General features: G+C 37.8%; 1 protein-coding gene across 2 annotated transcripts in view; it reads left to right on the forward strand.

Annotated features, from left to right (window-relative positions):
- FBXL4 (F-box and leucine rich repeat protein 4) overlaps nucleotides 1–20,389 on the forward strand; it is a 55,031-nt gene extending 34,642 nt beyond the window's left edge. For both annotated transcript variants that reach the window (XM_027726111.2, XM_039390757.1), the window contains 3 exons: nucleotides 8,476–8,547; nucleotides 9,878–10,190; nucleotides 18,081–20,389. In XM_027726111.2, coding sequence (XP_027581912.1) covers nucleotides 8,476–8,547; nucleotides 9,878–10,190; nucleotides 18,081–18,244 — 549 coding nt within the window. In that variant the 3' untranslated portion in view covers nucleotides 18,245–20,389. The remainder of the gene's footprint in view (nucleotides 1–8,475; nucleotides 8,548–9,877; nucleotides 10,191–18,080) is intronic.
- The last annotated feature ends 326 nt before the right edge of the window (nucleotides 20,390–20,715 follow it).

Consider the following 20,715-nt stretch of genomic DNA (forward strand, 5'->3'; position numbering starts at 1 on the left):
TTCTAGAAATTTAAATAGGTAAATTAGAGAGCATGCTTTTGTGTTACCTGCTAATGTGAAGCCACTTAACAATATACATTGTGCATCTCAGATAGAAAAGTAAAATGGAGAGAATGAAGATGTGGAATAGGATTTGAATTAGAGCATTAGAGTTACAAAAACCACAGGTTTGTAAAAATAACCACCTTTCTCAGCATTAGCTTCTCTCAATGCAAGTCTTTGGATTTCTACACAAAATAGGCTGCCATTCCTTCTGTACTCTTCAGCTGGTACAGAGATGCTTGGTAGTAAGTGGTGGCTCTGTACAAAACAGGATAGACTGATCAAGCATGCTGTGAAGTGAGTAAGACATCTGTAAAACTTGTCAAAGCGCTGTAATATAGTTGTGTTCCTGATTTTTGTGAAATTTCTACTACTATCTTCATTGCTGGAGCTTTTAAAGAGCAAACAAAGGAACAATGCTAATAATTAGTCAAGAGCTTGGCTCAGTTGTATTTTTGCCAACTGGATCTGATCAGTGAAAAGAATCTAAAGCTGTGAATCCACAAAGGAAAACTCTTAACTGATAACAAGTATATATTTATTGAGAGAAAGTAAGTAAGAAGGTGAGAAGAACAGAGCTGATACAGTCCTCTGTTAAAGTTCTATCTCAAAATCCAAGAAGAAACCAAAAGAAAAATCTGTTCATTTCATTTAGCCTGTTTCCTAAATAATTCAGCGGCTTGCTTTTTTTCTTAACCAAATAATAACCACCAAATTTTCGTGTGTTAGAGCACATCTGGGTAAATAGTACAACTTTTTCTTTTGGCTGTGAATTTGGACATGTGTTTAAATAACATTCTCCATCCTTTTTGTCAGTATGTGATAAAACTGTTCCTGTTTTTGCATTATGCTTTATAAAAAGTACAGAATGAACATTTTAATAAAAGAAATAGTATTTCTTCCATATACACTTCCAAGTACCTGCCCAGGTACAGGATTTCCTTTCTCAGTCTAAGTCATGTGGTAGTCTTTCCTTTTTTTTTCCTTGACTTTCAATGCTAAAAAAGAAGAGGAAAAAAAATTCTTTCAACATCTAAATTTAAAGTATTTGTTGTACTTTTCCCATTTATATGATTACTATGACACTAACAGATAAATTCTAAGAAAACGCTCTCAGAAAATTGACTACTGAAATGATTTTTGTGTTAGGTACATAGATTTTGAGGACAGTGGAAACGTAATAAAACTGATAACGTTTGTCATCTGAGCAATTGTTATTACAGTTTCTTGTTATTTTAGCTGTTTCCTTTGAATAGGTTTTGTTTTTAAAAGTGTTGCCATTGTCTCTATAATCAAAGCTTCAATTTTTAAGTGTCTGTTTCTAATGTAATGGGCAATGCAGGTGTTCTGCTACTTATTGCACTACCACTTTGGAAGATGACTGTGTGATCTGGAGAAGGTTACGTTCTTTGGTCCTAACCCTGCTAATTCTTAAGGCCATGTATAATGTTATTTCCTTGACTTATTGAGAGCGCGTTTGTGTGTGTAAAATTGTTTTCAAACCTCTGAGTTGAAAATTCTAATGCCTTTGAATTATTCCAACCTCTCTGTTAGAAGAGGGAAAGCCCAGTGACCTTCAGTAACTTTCCAGGAACTAAAAAAAAAATGGCCTGCATTGCTATAGTCCTCCCCACAAAATGCAGCTCACTTTTCCAGTACTATAAGTTCATATTTAAAAGGTTTAATTCTTAAAGATTGTTTGATAATGTGTACATTTGAAATAATTTGTAACTTGCTCTGAGAAACTAATCTCAGCATTTTATAAATGTAATTTCTGTAAACTCAAGGCCACTATTATACTTGTGGGGTTTTTGTGCTGGTGGTTTTGGTATCTACTGATACGTAGTGTTTATTCACTGAGAGTGTATTCACAGCATAATTTAAGCGCTTATTGGCATCGATACATTTGAAGAATACAATGAACAATGGAAGTATTATTGTATATACAGTAACTGGCAGTGCACATCTTTTTGCTTTAAGCATGAATATTATCATGGTTTAATGCTTATCATGAAGTATTCAATCCATATAAATAATTCAGCCAAAATTGTATTTTAAAGAAATGGAAGCCACAATTACAGTAGGAGAACTTGTCAGTCTCCTTATTGCTGGATGTAAATTGTAACATAAGATTACATATTATAAAGAATCAGAATATCATGCAACATGAAATATATAAAGAAAAAGTTTTTACAGTTTGTATTGCAATTATATTTAAAATACAAAACAAACTAAATTTAAAGCTAATTGCAGTGGGCAAAGGACTTAGTTTTTTTTCACATATTTTTAAGCAGATGTTGTATTTATAAATTTTATCTCTGATACCTTTGACCAAAAGCAAATTTGGAACTTGGGCAGCTGTGAGAAAAGACACTGGAAATCTTGGATACCAGAAAGAAGCATAAGAATCTTAGCAGTAAATGTAACAGCTCGTATTTTCTTATGCCATGAGCAGTAACAGAGTTAATGCTGCCATAAAATTGTTCTACAGAGTTTTCAGAAATAACCTGTTATGGGTCATGTTATACTTTTGAGAGCTGTTGTCTGAGGATTTTCAGTTTGGACAAAATTCCTTTGCCTTGGGTATAAATCTTTAGGATTAAGAATTGCGAGCAAATAGTGGGGAAAAAAGATGAAAGCCTCTAGCTGGAATGTGGATTTTTGGACATAGGTTGAGCTGGTGACAAATAATTGTGCAATAAAGCGCCTCGATGATGCTTTCTGATTTCATGTTGGGCTCATAGGATGGAATTCTGTCATTTGAGCTTGTAATGTGAAGAGTGAGGGGAAAGAATGAAGGTGTAAAACAAATTTACAGACATAAGGGAGGACATAATTTGACCAAATGAAGCAAAACCAAAATACAGTAATTGAATTAACTACAGAGACTATTACTTTCATTTAATTAATTCAGTAATTGTCATGTTGCTGTGTCTCAGTCCCTGCTGTATCCCTGGCACTGCCAAGTAGCTGTAGAGAACAAAAAGGTGCCCCTGTACATCCTGAATCCCAGCTTGCAAATTACACTGCACCTGTTTGTGAGGAAGCAAGCGTTCTAACTTTTGAAAGACTACACCTGCACTCAGTAATAAGGTTCATTCAACCTTCATTTCCATATACTCTCATTCTTCTCTTACCTGATGCTCATGTAGTGTTCATATTGCATCTGTTTTTAAACCTGTGTCATGAAGTTTTGGAGGCAAAAGTTTTATCACTGTCCAGTTCTTCATCTCAAAAATAGTTCAATAATCCAAGTGCATTAGGGGGAGATGGGGAGCTGATTTTTAGCAAATACATTCCAATTCTCTCCCTTTTGTTATTATATCTTCTGGGGTGATAGCTGATGGATGCTTGAGGGAGAATAGACTTCCTATTCTAATGCCAGCTTTTACTGTATAGGAAAATGATTTTGCTGCCATATTTATTTTGAATCTATAAATGAAAATGGTCTGCGTTAGTGTCAGAAGGCATCACTCAAATATGCTTTGATTGTGGTAATAAAGGGCAGGCTAGAGGGTTATCCCCTTCTGCAGACGTCAGCTGAGAAGTCATGAAAGGGATTGGCTCCTACATCTGTCAACAGCTTTTTTCAGTCAGGTTGGAGACACCAGCTGACCTGGAGCCAGGTGATCTGGGATAAACAGTCTCTAGAAGTTTGTTTCCACACTCGGCTCTTCTGTGATTCTGTGACTTCGTGCTGATGGCACTAATTGTGGACTTAACCCATGAGCTTTGTTTTCCTAATGTGTGACCAGGACAACTGCCACACTTTTTCCATCAATAAAATTTGTGTAGTAAACTGGTGATTTTGTAGCTGTGGTATGAGGATAGATACACAGAAGGCTGAGATTCTCTGACATGTATGGTACTATATAGGATACTGTACATTGGGGGGTGTGTAAGGAAACTGGACTTAAAGAAGGGAGGAAGCAGTCTTTAATGAGACCCTAAGATTCTTTTATCTAAACTTTCACTTCAATGAAAAATTTGAAGAAAAAATTACAGAAGAATAAGAGTCTTGTAAAAGATTTAGGCTCTTGTTTCACTGAAGGGCTGGAAGAATTCCCAACTTATGTCATACACAGTTCTTCTGAGAAAGGGGAAAAACAGCCTGTTGTTTGTCTCCAGAAAAAAAGTAAGAAATTTAAAAGTAGCTTTTCAGATTTGTCTATAGAAAGAAAGTTTATTAAAAGGTGCAGCCTATTTCTTCCCTAACCCAACCCCAAAGTAAAACTTTGTTGTTTTTCTTAAGCTTTTACTTTAATCTTTCAGAGTCACACTGTGGTACACTTGTTTTCATGCCTTGTATGATAGTGCAGCCATTATGTGACAGCTATATTATAGTGCATCATTTGTATTTTTCAAACCCTTTTTATTTTTTTTTAATCTCTGAGTACTCGACAATGAAACTGCAATGAGTAAATAGTCAAATATTCAAAGTGCATCTTTCACAGGTGAGTCACATCTGCCAGACAGAAGGGTTTTCTGTTTGAACAGATACTGAGCTCAGGCTATCTGTTGGATGCTTTCCTTTCATACTAACATTAGAAATGATTTACACTTCTTGCTGTATCATGAATGTAAAAAATCCTGAAAAAAGCCAAGTAAGCTTCCGTCTCGCCAAATGTATTTCTCTGGCACCAGTATTTGGTTTCTCTGCTGATGGGTTGTCTGTTCAAACCAACAATGCTTTTGCATTATCTAAGTCAAAACATATGTGTGATGGCCAAGACCTTTACAAAGACAGGTAAGATACAGTTTAGTCCAGTATCAGCTATTTAGTTGAACTATACACGACACGTAACTGTCTTCCAGGCTGGCATGTGTTACAGAGTAGAGGGCTTTGATGTTTGAGCAGTCCTGTCACCTGTCTTGTGTGGAGTAAATTAGGATTTCAAACAGTAATCTCATCTCTTGTCCAAGACATGATCAACTCTGTCCTTTGTGACACACGTTTTTCTGACCTGTTCATAAAGATTGCAGAGAACCTGCAGTCAGTCTTCCCTTTTTCTGCGGTTTAGGACTAACTACGATGCCCTGAAATATTTCTGAAATCTGCTCTGTAATGTTGGGTTTAGCAACACTTCATATCCTTCTGATCAATTCAACATCAGTCTTCTCTCTGAAAGCAGCTTCTGCACTGTATGTTTTCCTCATCTAAAAACATCTTTCCTGGGAATGGAGGATAGGACAGACGATTTTATTTGCCCCCTTTGAACTCTTCCTGTTGTCTGTGCCATCTTACAAAAATTAAGTATTTTAGTAGGTTTTGTTTTGGTTTGGATGGCAAAAGAAATGTAGACCACTGAAGCTATTACTCCACAAAGAAAAAGTAAATCTTAAGTTTGTTTACGGAGTGGGTTTTTGTTTTGTTTTGGTGTATTGTTAATCGTCTACTCTTTTCTCAATCTCTGTAAAAGGGAGCAGGTATGAAGCTAAACTTTACTTTTGGTCCAGAGAAAACTCAAAAAATCTCCAAACTATACATGTCTTGGCTGATAAGCTCAAGAATGTTGTTAGATGGATAGTCTTTGATTTGACTGTCTCTGCTTGGCTGAGAAAGTGAAATTAGACTCCAGGTTAAAGCTTGCTGATACAGAATTTAGGTGGCCTCAGCTCCTCTTGTGAAGCACTCTAACATTTGAAGTTTGGCCTGTGCTACAGCTTCAGCATGGGATGATTGCCTTGCTCTTTTCCTTTGCTTGAATAGGAGTGTTATGGCTCATGTTGTATTGCAAGTCAGAGAGATGAATTGTACAGACAGATGGCTTGAAACAGATAGGTTATTACAATGATAGTCCTTCTATATGTAGTGCATATGGATTCTGTGAGCTGCCATTCTCTCCTGCTATTTTCTTGTCTTTTGCCACCTGGATTCTCAGTTGACTGAGGCACAGCTAGGCATGCACAAAGGTTTTTTTCTTCTTACATGACATATGCAAAGCCCACCTCAGTTACAGAAGAACAGACACTGCATCTGAAAGAAATCTGGTTTGCTGTGTGTGGGCGTGTATGCACCCCAGAAGAGGAATTAATATAGCCAGTATAATTAATGTTGAGTATGTAGTTGTTTACTCTTGGGCTTGACTTGGCATGATTTGTGATGGTATGACATGATATTCTACCAAGCTCCTTTCTATTACCCAGATTTCTAGTGCGTTTTTTAAAGTTTTTTGGGTTTTTTAAATAATAGTTTAAAATAATACTTTAGGTGTTACAGGTTGTGAAAAGACCTTTGAAAATGTGGACTCAGTGCATGTCAGTACAGGAAGGACTGTCTTAAATAGAGAGGGATGAAAAAAGTACTCTGAGAGATGCATCACATTCCTGTTGAAGTTAACATAAGGAGCTCAGTTATCTATCAAGATAACTATGAATACTAGTCTTCCTATCTATTTTACCCTTTCTGAAGAAGTATGGAATTGATCTCACACCCTACAAGCTGTTCAGAGTGACTGTTCACTTTTGTACTGTTTGTGTCAATTAAAGAAAGAGATCGCTGGTTCCTGTCCTTTCAGGCCAGTGTGTAAATTCCAGTCTGGAAACCATTACTAAAAAGCTTGGTGGAATGCAGCAAGGTACTCAGCTTTCCTGTGGAGTCATCTGAATACCTGCAGAAACCCTGTTTAGAACTGTGTGTGCAGTCAGAGACTGCTTTTTTTATCTCCAATATTTAGGGTTTGGAGAGAGGGATTTGGGGATTTTGCTTTTAATTTGTGCACCTGAGTAGGTTCTAAAGCTCATAGCTTTCACTGAGTTAAATAGTAAAGACTGTGTCTAATTCTCTTTGAGTTAGTCGTTTATTCATGTTTAGTGATCCAAATGAAACATTTGCTTAGTTAGTGTGTAATTTAAATTGAATTGGATATTTACACATTTACGAGCTTTAAGATGTTCTTAATAATGTCTTTAATAGTGATTTTTCAATGCTCTTGTGTTCCATTCCCTAGCTACCTTTTCCTTTAAAAACATGAATGAAAGTTAAGCAAGCAAGCGAGTAGTGACTTTGTAAGACTTCTGCCAACATATATGTGAGGAAGGCTTACTCTTAGCATCTACTTTTAGGCTGCCTTTGGGAAATCAAATCTTGGAAGGCCAAGTTGGAATTGAGATTCCATACCTGTCAAGTGTTGAGTGTTTATAATTGCTCCCCGGAGACACCTAAATTAGATGCCTGAAATGGTATCTGTGTCCCTGTTCTGTGTCCCTGTTCTGTGTCTGCCAGTCTTTCTGTGCAAGGAATCACATGTTACTTCTCAGTGATAGGACAAAGGATGAGTTTGTGCCAAGTTTCATTAGAAAGCAACAAACTGAGGAAACTACATAAAGCATTTAACTGTAAACTTTCTGCAAATAAGTAAATTTATATTTTAAAAACCTATAAATTATACTATCCGTGCGTACGAATATTGTTGACGAGTGTTCTTTTTGGAATTACACTTAATAGCAGTAGATTATTTGTCACTTGTGTATTGCTTGGGCTTTTTATCTGCTAGAAACTGTTGTATATCCTGTAGAAATCCACGTACTTTTATTGTTACTGTGTTGTGAAGCTTAACCCTGTTTTCAGCTCATATAGATTACAAAGTCCTAACAAAGTGATGTTTTAAGTATGATGCACAACTATTTGTGATGTGAATCCCAGACTGTTCTTTTTTTGCACTGTGCATGTTTCCAACAAGAAAACAAAATATGACTACAGACAATGCAGGAGGGTCTTTTCTGTGTCTTAGAAACAGAAATAAAAATCCATGAAGTTTCACTTGCTGTGGAGGAGACAGGCCACGTACTGTACATTTTATAAGATGCCTCTGATGTTTCAGTCCAGTTTCAGGCTGAGCAGCATGCAGTGCTTTCTGAAAAGAATGACCACATTAAATGGCAGGAACAGGGCTGTGAAATACATGTTACATGTTTCAGTCTCCATGCTAATAGTGACAGGTGCTCCGTGGTTGTCAGCATCCTTGTCAGCATGGAGACTCTTTGACATTAAAGTCACCAACTGATGCTGTGCAGCTCTATTGGCAGTTCCATCAGGCTGCAGCTGATCAGCGAATGTCAGAGCCTCCGCTCTTCTTCTGGTGTGTCGCCAACTCTCTTGTGTTTTCAGGCTGGCCTTGCCTGTTATTTGATCTTGCCACACTTCTTCTGCAGCTTTCCTATGGGAAATGAGCGGATAGGTCAGTGGTACGTGGGTATCTTCAGGGCAATGCAAACCCCCATCCAAAGTGATTTGCATAAAGGTTTGTAATGATTACCTTTGCTTTAAGCCAACCAATGGGTAAAGTACCCAGGGACTCATTAAGTGGCATTTGTTCCCTCCGTAACAGAATTTTGAGCTGTATTTCAGGAAACGCAGTGGCAGCCTTTAATGTCTAATTGACCTCTTTGTTTCACTTTCCATATTTCCTTCGGATGTGTTCCCCCTGGCAGCAAACAGCCCTGCTCAGTATTCTGAACTTCTGCTCGGAGCTGCAACACCTCAGCCTGGGCAGCTGTGTCATGGTGAGTACTGGAGCCGCTTGGGGTGTATGTGTGCATGCACTCGCTCGCTTTGGAACTCAGTCTGGCCTTGTTTCACAACAGTGTGTTAAATGCTAGGCTGATATTAGACTCTACTTGCTTGGAAAGTCCAACATAAATGCAGCTTGGTCATATACATAGGGGTTACATACCAGTTTAGTGGGCCTAAAGCATAGCTTGTAGGCTTTTTCATAGTTCTTCAGGCGTTTTTTGACAGTTTTTGGACATTCTTTATATGCATAATTGCTTTTTCTTTCCAAGGCTAATAATCCAAAGTTAATAATAATTACTTACTTTTATTCAACTCACATCATCTCATTCCTAGCAGCTTAATTCTTGTGTCTGACCCTGCAGTTAACAACCACAAGAGCAATATCTTTTGGCAAAAGCCATTTGAGTTGTAGACTTGCTGAGCACATTCATTGGTTTGAAGAAAGTGAATACAGGGACAGCAGCAATTCCTGCAGGGCACTCATTTGAGCTGTATTGCATGTGCACACCTGAGCTGTGTGTAAAGGGATTCTGGCTTGCTGCTATCCCTGGTGGTAGCAAATTGCTGATCGGGGCAACTTAGTCGAGCTTCCTCATAGTTCAAGAATCACAGAATAGTTTGGGTTGGAAGGGATCTTAAAGTTCAGCTGTTTCCAACCCCCCTGCCCTGGGCAGGGACACCTTCCACTAGACTTGGTTGCTCAAAGTCCCATCCAACCTGGCCTTGGACACTTCCAAGGATGGAGTATCCACTACTTCTCTGGGCAACCTGTTGCAGTGCCTCACCACTCTCACAGTAAAGGATTTCTTTGTTACCTGAATCTACCCTCTTTCAGTTTAAAACCATTACCCCTTGTCCTGAGTGCATGCCCTTGTAAAAGTCCCTTTGGCTTGCCCAAAGTAATTAACAAGACAGAGATGCAGCAACTGATCAACCTAAATTGGAAAATAAGCGTGTTCTTCAGTCTGCAAGTGCTTATGGTTGCAGTACCCGTGGTCATAAAAGTAGCTGTAATAATCTTTTACAGGAAAAACAACTGTGAAAAAAGTGCTTTTCAAAGAAAATAAACCTTTTGCTGCATTTTGATCCTTAGTTTTAAGTGAATTTAAAAACACTTATGTCTGGAATTTATAGGAAATTAATTTTATTTTTGTCTTTTGTAAAAGTAGACCTCATTGTACTCTACAATGAACAATTTTCAGAGCTCTTTAGAAATTACATGCTTAAGACAAATCTGTAGGTGTTAGGAAGCAAATCTTGAAACATGCATATATGTCTGGAAAGATGGTACACATGACAAAGTGTTTGCTTTCCTTGCAGATTGAAGATTATGACCTTATAGCAAGCATGATGGGAGCAAAATGCAAAAAGCTTCGCAGTCTGGATTTGTGGAGATGTAAAAACATAACTGAAAGTGGAATCGCAGAATTGGCTTCAGGCTGCCAGCTTTTGGAAGAACTTGATCTTGGTTGGTGCCCTACGTTACAGAGCAGCACAGGCTGCTTCACGAACCTTGCACGTAAACTCCCAAACTTGCAAAAGCTCTTCCTTACGGCCAACAGGTCTGTGTGTGACACAGACATCGAGGAGCTTGCTGCTAACTGTACACATTTACGGCAGCTGGATATATTGGGTAAGAAAATACGGGAATATTGGTATTTATTTGACTGTGTCTCAAAAACCTTGTGGTTAAAAAGGAGACCTTAAGACAAAACTGTCTTCTAGACATATTTTTAAAATAATTGTTTCTTAAAATTATGGTTTGGCATATGAAAAAAAAAGAGGAAGTCTTCCTCACTGCAGTAGGTTTCTGACTCAGAATCCAGTGGGTTTATACCAACTATGTACTTTGACTGCTTAGTATGAATTGCTTAAACTGAGATTTAAGAGCAAGATTTTTTCCAATAACTTTTAGTTTGATGATCACAGCTTTGTTTAACTGAAATCGTTCTCTTTGACTGTAAGAAGAACCAATTTCTTATCCTTTTTCTGCTTTTATTTATAATTTTCTTTCTGTGACAAAGTATATTTATAGTGTGAGTCTGTGATCAATAAACAGATTTTGCTTTTGTGCAGTACAGATACACTATGCAATACTGACTTTCTTTGTTGCTTTTATCAGGAAGGGAATTTGAGTTATTAAAGATGAAAAGGTACTTACCAGCAAAACTTTACATGGACTTTCTAGAAAGGTGGGAAGGAAGTGGTGAGGGGCAAAAAGCATAGCAAATCTGAAATTTTTAATCCTCTGCAGCTTCCATAGTTAAAAATATTTTTAGAAATCTCAAGTAAATATACGTTGGATTCTTGAGTAAGGACTTTGAGAAGTGTAGTTTTGCGGGGTACTGAATTTATTCTTTATATGGTGGAATATAAGATTTTGTCTTTGTAATAATGTAGGACAGCAGAGTAGTTTGTGGCATCGATGTGAGAGTAATTTCTTTATGCTTTGACAGCCTATTTTCACTGGGTTAGTTGTAAAAAGAAGACTTAAATGAAAGGGAAAAAACCCTAGCTGCACTGTATATTTTTAATATTTAATAATTTTAATGAAAATATTACATTTAGGTTGAGAGAGACACTGCAAAAAGCTGAGAGCCCTCAACTCAAATAATGTTCCAAGCAAGTTGAAGGCTATCAGCATTTATCATTACAAAATATTTAACATATGGCTTCAGATTGTCACTCCAGTACAGGTAGTACACTCTTCTATTGTGAAATAGAGGTTATTCATCTTTGACTGACAAAATGGTCTTCTGACCAGTATAGGAAAGGAGGATGAACAGATTAAAAACTTCACATAGTACAAATTGTGGAGACTTGATGCATATGTCCGCAGGAGGTTCTGTGTTTTGTGTATCTTTAAGAGAATCTGTTTTGTAGCTAGATTATCAAGGGCACATTTCCCTATTCAGACATGAAAAATTTCCAAATGGTATAGTGGATTAAGTCTTTCATAAACGTGTATATGCTCTTGACCACCAACTTCCATGTATTTCTGTTGCAATGGCATTGTGTCTACCCATGAAGTGGTCAGACCTCTTCACTGCATCTGGGGCTCCCCAATGAAGAGTTTGGCTGTGTTAGGCCTGTGGATAGTCTGCCAGTTCTGTTGTCTCTCTGCCAGCAGTGAAGGCTTGTTGCCACACTTCTTTAGCATTTGAATTCACGTTTTAATTGTTTAACATCTTATTGATGTTGGGGGGGGGTGTTGAAAAATAATATGTGAATGGGGAAAAGGAGCTTGTTCTGTTCCCCAGGTGCTTACCAATGTTCCTGAGTCAAGTGGATTTGTAATCAAACTTTCTCAGTGAGGTTGCATGTTGGGTTCAGATAAATGCTCTGTAGGGGATATGCAGTTGAATTCTCTGCAAGATGTTACCAAAAACTGTAGTATTCACCTACCAGACCTCACTTTCTTCCTACAGAGAAATACTTAGTAGAGTGAAAAGAAGGTTGTCTTCTGCTGTAAACAGGTCAGTACAAGGTGATACGATATATGTGAGGGACTTACCCTGCTTTTTTGGCAACAGCAAGAAAACTGTGTTAATTTCTTTGTCTGAATATAGTAAGCACTACAGTCTATGGTTAAAAGAAAGAGCTGTCAAGTGGAACAATGTTGGGTCATCTGGAGGTAGAGTTGCCAGGTAACTCATGTAAGTGCAGAAGTCTCTGTTGTCTGAACTAAAGAGCTAGTCTCTTACTGTGCAGGAGTACTAAGAAAGTCATAAATCTCTGTATGTGCTCTAACTTTTGGCATCTGATGTAGGGCCATCCTGTTACTTTAAGCTGCATAAATGTGTAATATGTTTTTGTCCTTTAGAAGAAGTGTGACAACAGGTCTGAAGCTGTTAGAGGCTGGAGGTCAACACTCAGCTTTGCAAGAGTAACCTTGAACAGTGGGTCTTCCCTGTGATGTGAACGAATGAAAGATGTTCTCATTATATCCTTTGTCATCTTCCAAGTACAGAAATGTCTGGCTTGTACCTGCATTGTGGAGGGTGTAGAAGTATTGTGTCTAGGTTAGCACTGTGTGCTGTAAGGCAACTTCTTTTGCTTCAACAAAGCTGCATAAAAGCAAGATTTTTTTTGCTGTATATAGGCACTTACCTAAGTAGAGGTCAGAATGTCACCAGCGTTGAATATACTATACTAGTGTCTCTCTGCAGTTGCTAGAACTTATAAACTGGCTAGGGAAAACTTCTTGTTTCAGTTATAGATTATTTATCATCACAATAGCTTAAGAGCTGGAGTAGTCTGAGCCTCTGAAAGAAATCTTGTTGAGCTGTAAGTGATGCAAAATGCATGTTATTATAGCTTGGATGCTGTTTTAAGGTGATAGGTCCTGCAGCTTGCTACCCATCTGTCCTTTACCATAATTGTTTGGCAATTTCCTTGTTACAGAGTCAGAGGACTCTGTAGAAGGTGAAAACTGCTGTTTTTCAAGAGCTCAATAAACTTATGGGTCTTGTAAAGCATTGTTGGATTGTGGTGGTGCACCCCCTGCCCTCCCCCAAGGCTGCATTATGATTTGAGACACCTTAAAACACTCATTTCACAACATGGATGTCTGGCTGTGTTTGTGCTGTGTAAAACATACTTCATAAAGTAAACTGTTTAAAAAAACGCGTCATGGATTGGGTCCCTATCTACTGTATTACAAGTTTAGAAGAGGAAGTGTGATGTAAGTGTGTCACTGAGTACATGAGGATGTGCTTCTCTTGAAGTTTTGTTCTGAGCTTTCTTTCACCTGTTACATACTGAGCTGCCTGCTTACAAGTATCATTTTCCTGTTGGCCCACATCTTTTCCACTGACTGACATGGCATATTTCCACCTTGTGGTAGGATGATCCAGCTGTGATCATCTGGCAGTCTTGTAGTGATGCAGTACATCAGCTGGTGCTGTCAAAAGTTAAGTGGACACATCCAGACCTGTAGTTAAAAACTAGTCTTCAAACTGTGATATAGTGTTGAGAATGTGACGAATCAACCTGAACTGACAGTGCTGAAAGCTTTTCTTGCACATAATATCAGCTGCTTATTTCTGTTTCTGTGGAGTTCCCAGCTGCTGTCAAGGGTGAAGAGTAAGTCGTATTAATCTTGCTCCCCAAAAGTTCCAACTGCTTCTGTCCTGCACCAAAAAGGTAATGAAAAATAGACACCCTTGTTACCGCAAAAATTTATGTATTCCTATCTACATGCCGACACCTCCCACACCTTCCTGAGCAACAGAAAACCCAACTGCCCCCTTGCCAGCTGTCAAAGTTTTCAGCTTTATCTTGAGAACATCAACACGTAGTTAGTCAATTCAAACATGAAAATGTGTAGCATGTTAAAATTTTGAATTTGAGTTGTGTGGAATAGATTGGAAAAAATGTAAAGACTAAAACGCTAGTCTGGTTGGTCTGGGGGAGGAAGGAAGAAAAGTAAGAACGTTTGAGGGAAGAGTGCTAGTTATTTTCAAGGTCTCTACTCTTAAATATTATGTGGTGTGTAGTAGTATCCCTTGCCCTAGAAACTGGGGCTCTGGCAGTTTTTATAGTGCACAGCTCTCCTGAACAGCTCTAGAATTTGAAGACTCGGATATATGATACATACAATTAAATCGTTTAGAAGTGCATTTTACAAAAGTGATGCCAGAAAATTTTTTTCTGAGAATTAACTGAACAGCAGGAGTAAATAGCAGATTTTAATATATTGGTTATGTTTGTATTCTGAGAAATGGATGATTAGTCCATGCAGGAGAAGTTATAGTAAATAACAAAGGTCCAAAAGCCTCCAGACTCTAGAAGAAATGCACTACATGGGCAACTAGCAGGATACATTGTTAGTCTTTCAAAAGCAAGGGAAAATGTGCTATGTTAAAAATTCTGAAATGCTTTTAAATGGGCTTTTAAGATACATGCATGACTAACTGTACATTGTATAAATAAAAGTAAGATTACAGATGATTACTTATCCTGAGGTGTGAATAACCAAGCCCCATGGATTGCTTTTAGATAAAGGTATTTCCTAACATAAAATTTTGAGAAGGAAAAAAAAAACCGAACAGGTACAGTAAAACATGCAATTTAGGATGACCTACTTAGTTGCAAATCTATCAGAAATCTTAGTCTTAGATGAAATGGTAGGAGAACTGTCGAAGTTCAGGTAGGAAGGAATGAAGAACATCCTACACAAAAAAATCTATGGTTAGGCATCTAGATCTAGCATTTTGTAGAAACACACGTTTGGATCTTGAAGCATAAAAGCTGTGATGCATAAATGAGACTGGTTTTAGATGAAGGTGCTGATGTAGTAGCAATTTTAAGGCTTGGTGGAAAAAAGATAAGTAGCATAATGTGTTGTTCCTAGAGTCACATTTGGAATGGTAGAGCAGGTCCTTATGGTAGAACAGTGATACTGTGGTAAAGTTTATGATCAAGTGAAGTGAATAAATAAAACATATTACAGAATTTCTGGGTAAAGCCATAGGAGCTGTTTCATCAACCACCAGACAGTTGTGATGACAGGGATCGTATGATAAGGGAGTTAAAAATCACAATGATAATGGCAACCTTTGTCTGTGTAGATGAGGTAAAATTTGGGGCATGATAGCAAAGACTGTCTTTGGGTGATGTTCAATAATGTCTCAAAGCAACCAATCTGAGCCTGACACAGAATAACTGAAGAGCACATTTAGATACTTCCTTGCTTATGCAGAAGAGTACTGGAGACTACTGAAACCATTTGATGTCTTTCTGGAAAAGAATCCTGTTCAGAGGAAATAGGAAGATGAACTCTAGAAAGCGAAACAAAATCTGAGTTAAGGCAGTATAAAATATTATGGAACCATTGGCTAAAGGTGAATGTTAAAACTGTATTTCAGCTATGGTAGAAGTTTACAGGTGAATTACTGAGGTTGGTAGATAGTCTGGATGTGAAGGATTGCTCAGATACAAGGCTGCTGCAGGAGAACTGTTGTCTGTCCATTAGTGTTCATGGCAGGGGGGGGTCAAGAAAGCTGCTACGTCAGTGCCATTCTTTCCAAGAGATTAGCCTGGAAAGCTGCCTTAAATTGGAATGCCAATATAGAAAGCTTTTGAACAAATCAATGCATTGAACAGTAATAAATTTTTAGGACTAAATGGTATTTATGCAGGAGTTCTAAATGAGCTCAAATACAGGGCTGTGGAAATCTTATTTCTGGTGTGTGATCTGTCACTTAAATCAGCCTCAGCACTAGAGTTACAAATATGGCCCAACTTTCTGTAAAGGGTGCGGTTTAGGAGCTACAAAACAGTGGTATTGTCTTTTGCTCTGTGTAAAGCAGTTGCAACCATAAGAAAGTCAGTCAGTAGACATGAGAAGGCCATTACCATATTTTGAAGCAGAGCTGCATCCCTGCAAGGATAGTATAGTTCTGCCTCTCCAGTCTCTCAGAATTCCTTGGAGTTCTTGGTGAACCTGAGCACTGCTCCAATCCATAGAGGATTGAATTTCCAAAAGCTTTAGCCAAGGTTGTGCTGCTTTTGTAACTTAGCTGTCTTCTTCTAGATTATGAGTGTTTCAGAGACAGCAGAGGACAAGAAGGTATCGTCTCTTTTCACGGTGAAGTTATATCACTACTGTGGTCACCAGGGGTCTGCACTGATCTGCTTATAAGTAAACCAGGCAAAGGGGTGAATAATGCCAGAGGGCAACACACAGGTATTCAGGGTAGAAAAAGCTTAAACTGAAGAACTTAACACTGAAAAAATGGCAGAATGATCTTGTGATTCTTATTAAACAGGTGATAAAACAGGAGAAAAGCCATTCAATCAAGTGCGAAGTGGTTGCGTGAGGCAAAACAGTATTAAACTGAGCATATGGGGGACTGGGCTTATATTAGCTACTGTTTTGTCGGAAACACATCCTATGGATAACATCAGCTCATTGCCCAACATGATTCTAATGGGCATAGAGAAGATTAGGGTTTCTTAGGCAAGAAACAGAGAAAACACACTAAGACCTTATTATAAATTTGCTAACTTTGCGCTCAGTGCACTGTATAGTTCTGGTCAGCCAGTTTCGAAAGCACTAAATTAGAGCAGAAACAACACAACAGGAGTCATTTTGAGATGCAAGAGAGTCTGGAAAACAGACAGCCTTGAGGGAACAGATGTCCATGGGATTATGAGTCATGTAGAAATAGCGAACTGAGAATGATCTCTCACTGCTTCTTTCATTGCCCCTTAATTATTGCAATTAATAGACTGGGGTTTTTGCTTGTTTGTTTAACATTATCTAGTCAAACTGTGAAAGTTGTGAAGGGGCTGTAAGGATGAAGAAATTCAGAAAAGCAGTAGAATTCATGAAAGATAGCTTTAGAAAACCCTAAAATGATAATTTTTGGCAGTTGAGAAGATTAACCAATGAAAAGCTACTTTAAAAATCTGCTTTTGCTTTTCTTTTTTCCATTTTTTTTTGGGATGGGGGCAGGTGGGGAACATTATTGGCCCTGGCCCTAGACAAGGACCTGGACTAGATGGCTTTCTGAGATGCAGTTAGCTCAAGATGGAGCTGTGTAAGTTGAAGTGTCTACCAGCAGGTTTCAGCAGTAGCGTTGGATATATAAACTCTTTTTAGCAGGAGAGCTTGATGGGTGATTTAGCCCATTATAGACATCCAGACTCACTTCACTTGCCTAGAGTAATGTGCCTGGCTTTCAGCCATTCCTGTAAGGCATGAATCTCCTCTTCTGGGTCCAGTGTACTGTCTGCCAGCTCTGTATGGGGTCCTGTATGGTGTAAGGAACCCCAAGGAGCACTGGATACTGACTGATACCCCGATGCTCAGTCTGCTGCATCCTGTGCTAAGCACCGTGGACTACTGACTGGATTTCCATCAGCTATAATGAGTGTGTGGATATGTGCTTATAAATGTCCATTTATTTGGTTTCTGACTGAATCCCATGCTTGATCTGACCCTGTGTGACACTTAAAAGTTCATTCACTATGGTCTTGTGTTTAGCATGATTAAATAGTGGTTTTATTTAGTGCACATATAGGTATGATCAATAATCTCTTGAACAATTGCCTCTGCATGTGTGTAACACCCACACGCACTCCAGAGCCCTGGGAGCCTTGCTGATGTGTTTGGAATTGGAGTAGCCCCCAGTAGCTCATCTGCTGTGCTGGTCAGTGCAGTCAACAGGAGAGTCATGAGTGTAGCGTTCCGTGTTGCTTGCTGCTAAAGCCCAGCATCTGGTCACTGGGAGGTTTTGTGACTTTGGGTACCTGGCTTCTGTAGTTAAAGATTCTCCTTGAAATTGTAAAGTTGCCCCCAATAGAAAATGATGGTTCCTTAAGGAGTTAAGAAAATACCATCGGCTTTTTAAAAGTAAAAGTTCTGCACAGTCTCTGAGAAGCTCTTAATTTGATAACTAATTGAAATAATCTAGATAAAAGTTGTGATATAGTAGCATTTTTTTCATGTCACAGTACTAACAGCTTTAAAACACTATTCTTAGTAACTTTACAATTCTGTTTTGTTTTTGAACAGGGACGAGGATGGTGAGCCCCGCATCTTTAAGAAAATTGCTGGAGTCTTGTAAAGATCTTTCTTTACTCGATGTGTCCTTCTGTTCACAGATCGATAACAGAGTTGTGCTAGAACTGAATGCCAGCTTTCCTAATGTGTTCATAAAAAAAAGTTTCACCCAGTGACTCCCTACATATGCTGCTGTGGAACTCATTTGACAGAGTTGTTTCCTGTAAATTTGCGCTGACTTTTTTAAAGAAGAATATAAATCTGCTGTGAAATAGTGGAAACTATTAATTATCTATACAAATGGGTAAAATACATTAAAATGTATTATGTTTCTTAAAGAGTTGATAATGTACCTAAGAATTATTTTACTCTGTGTTAATAATTGCATGTTTTTAAATACCAGCCATATGTTTGGCTTTAATGAAAAGCAAATGAATGTCTTCTTAAATGTCCCTTCAAAGGGTGTTACACACAGTAAACTATGTTAATATCCAGGTGAAAGCATACGTTCAATATTGAGCAGTAAGGAGAATATGGGTGCTTCCTTCTTATGTGTTTGTGTGTGTATATATAAATGTATACAGATGTATTTGTATATACATACACAGATATTGTAGCATTCTAGTTTGGCCTGCAGCATAAGATGCTGTGATCTGGCCTATAATTAGTTATTTGTTTTTGAAGCTGTTTAAGCTTGTATAGGAACAGATCAAAAAGGCACTTTGTCCTCTTCAGTTGTTTGGCAGTGATCTGTATCTGATACGTTTTTCTCCCTTCCTCCGCCTGAAATAGATGTAGTGATGTTTTACAGTCCAGCCTAAGCGACACAACAGATAAATGCAAGAACCTGAACCTCCTGAACTTAGAGCAGAAGCAAAAGAGAAAATTGCCATCTCTTTCTTGGTATCGATATAAAAAGTTTGAGCCAGGTACTTAATGTTGTAGCTGGTAATGTGTAGAAAACTCCAGCGTAGTTTTTCAAATTTCTGACGTGGTCAAGACTTGATTTGTGATACATCTGATTATTGTGCAGAGTACCATGAAAAGTAGAATTTACGGTAATGTGTTAGCAACTGTCCCTTACACTGGCATCAAATTTACTACCAAGAGTGAAAACAAGCATCATTGTTCAGTAAAACAGCAATGGAAATGTAACGGATTTGAAACGGGCAATGTTGATCTGGTGATTTTTTAATCACCAAACCTCAGTGTTGGATTTGTTTTGTTTGGGGTTTTTTTTGTTTTGTTTTGTTTTTTGAAGAGATGGTAGCTCAAAGTACTATTGCACTCTCTCTTTAGCACTGCTTAGCCTCTGGAGAAGGAAAACTGTTGGTGGACAATTTCTGAAAGTTTCTTCCTTTTGCACTTTCTTGGATGAAGCTTTTCACTTTTTTTTTTCTTTGAATAGCACCACTAGAATATGTCACTATGTACAGCTTGAGTTTAGAATTTTGCCTTTTTGGCCATTGTTGATGAATATGGACCATGAAATATAGCCTGTCATTTGATATTGGCTCTATTATCCTTGTATTGATGGCATTTATTGCCTACTGGACTAAGAAGAAAAATACTTTGTCTGGCAGAAGTACATTATTGTACTGAAGATCAGTTGCAAAGAACACTTCATTCATGCAGTAAATAACCAAACTGCTACTAGAGGACTGCTATGAATCATTAAAAATCTGACAATCTCTCTGACTCCTGAATGACTGCTTTGATCTCTTTGTGCTGGTGCCAATACTTTAGAGACCATGTCATGAAACAGCTACAGAACATTTATCTGATTTTATTGAAAGACCTGTTTCTTCAAATTTTTAAATTTTGCTGACTCTTTGGGGAATTCCAGATCCAAAGAAGGACATGCACAGTTGGCTTTTTGATTTTTTCCTCCTCACAGATGGCACTATGGGATTTCCAACTGGATTATACCATTCCATTTTTTTTTCCTTTAGAAATCTAGGCGTTGTCAGAGAACTTTAGATTGATTTACTTTTCTTCCACACTGAAAGATGTCAACTTTGGTATGATTCTGTGTGAGACCTCATTTCTTTCAATTATGTTTGGGTTCATTTATTGTTCTTGGAACTTTTAAACTTTTTTTATCTATAAGTAATATATTTCATTGTAATTGAATATTAAATGTTATTATTCTAGTTATAGGAGAACACAAGTTCAGATAATGGGAGTTTACAAAGAACAGTGTTTCCAAACAAATGTTTTTGTTGTAAAATTTCACTTCTCAGGGGTGCATCTATGTTTATCTCCTTTTTTTCTGAAGAGATCCTTTTTGTTTGTTTTTCACTGTAAATAGAATGGGGTGCGGGTTAGCCATTGTGCCTTCAAACTGGTCAACTTGGTGGATAATACAGCTTAAATTCTGTGGCATCAGTGAATCAAATAAGTGGTTTTGTAATCACGTATGTGTAAAGAATTTCATTCTCTGTTGCTTCTTAGGTAGCATGAAGGAGGTTTAAATTGACATTTTGTTCATACTGAAGTATTTTCTATTGTTTATGTCGTTTTTTTCAGGAATTCTCTATTGTCACTTGAAAGATAAATTGAAGTCAGCTTTTTATTTGGACTGTTTAAAACTTAGCTTTTGCCAACATATAATTAATTCAAACAGCAGAGAAGTGATTTGGAGTGA

This window comes from Pipra filicauda, unplaced genomic scaffold (assembly GCF_003945595.2).
Source record: "Pipra filicauda isolate LSUMZ 115617 unplaced genomic scaffold, ASM394559v2 scaffold128_size5466820_pilon, whole genome shotgun sequence".
In the NCBI taxonomy this organism is placed as follows: Eukaryota; Metazoa; Chordata; class Aves; order Passeriformes; family Pipridae; genus Pipra; species Pipra filicauda.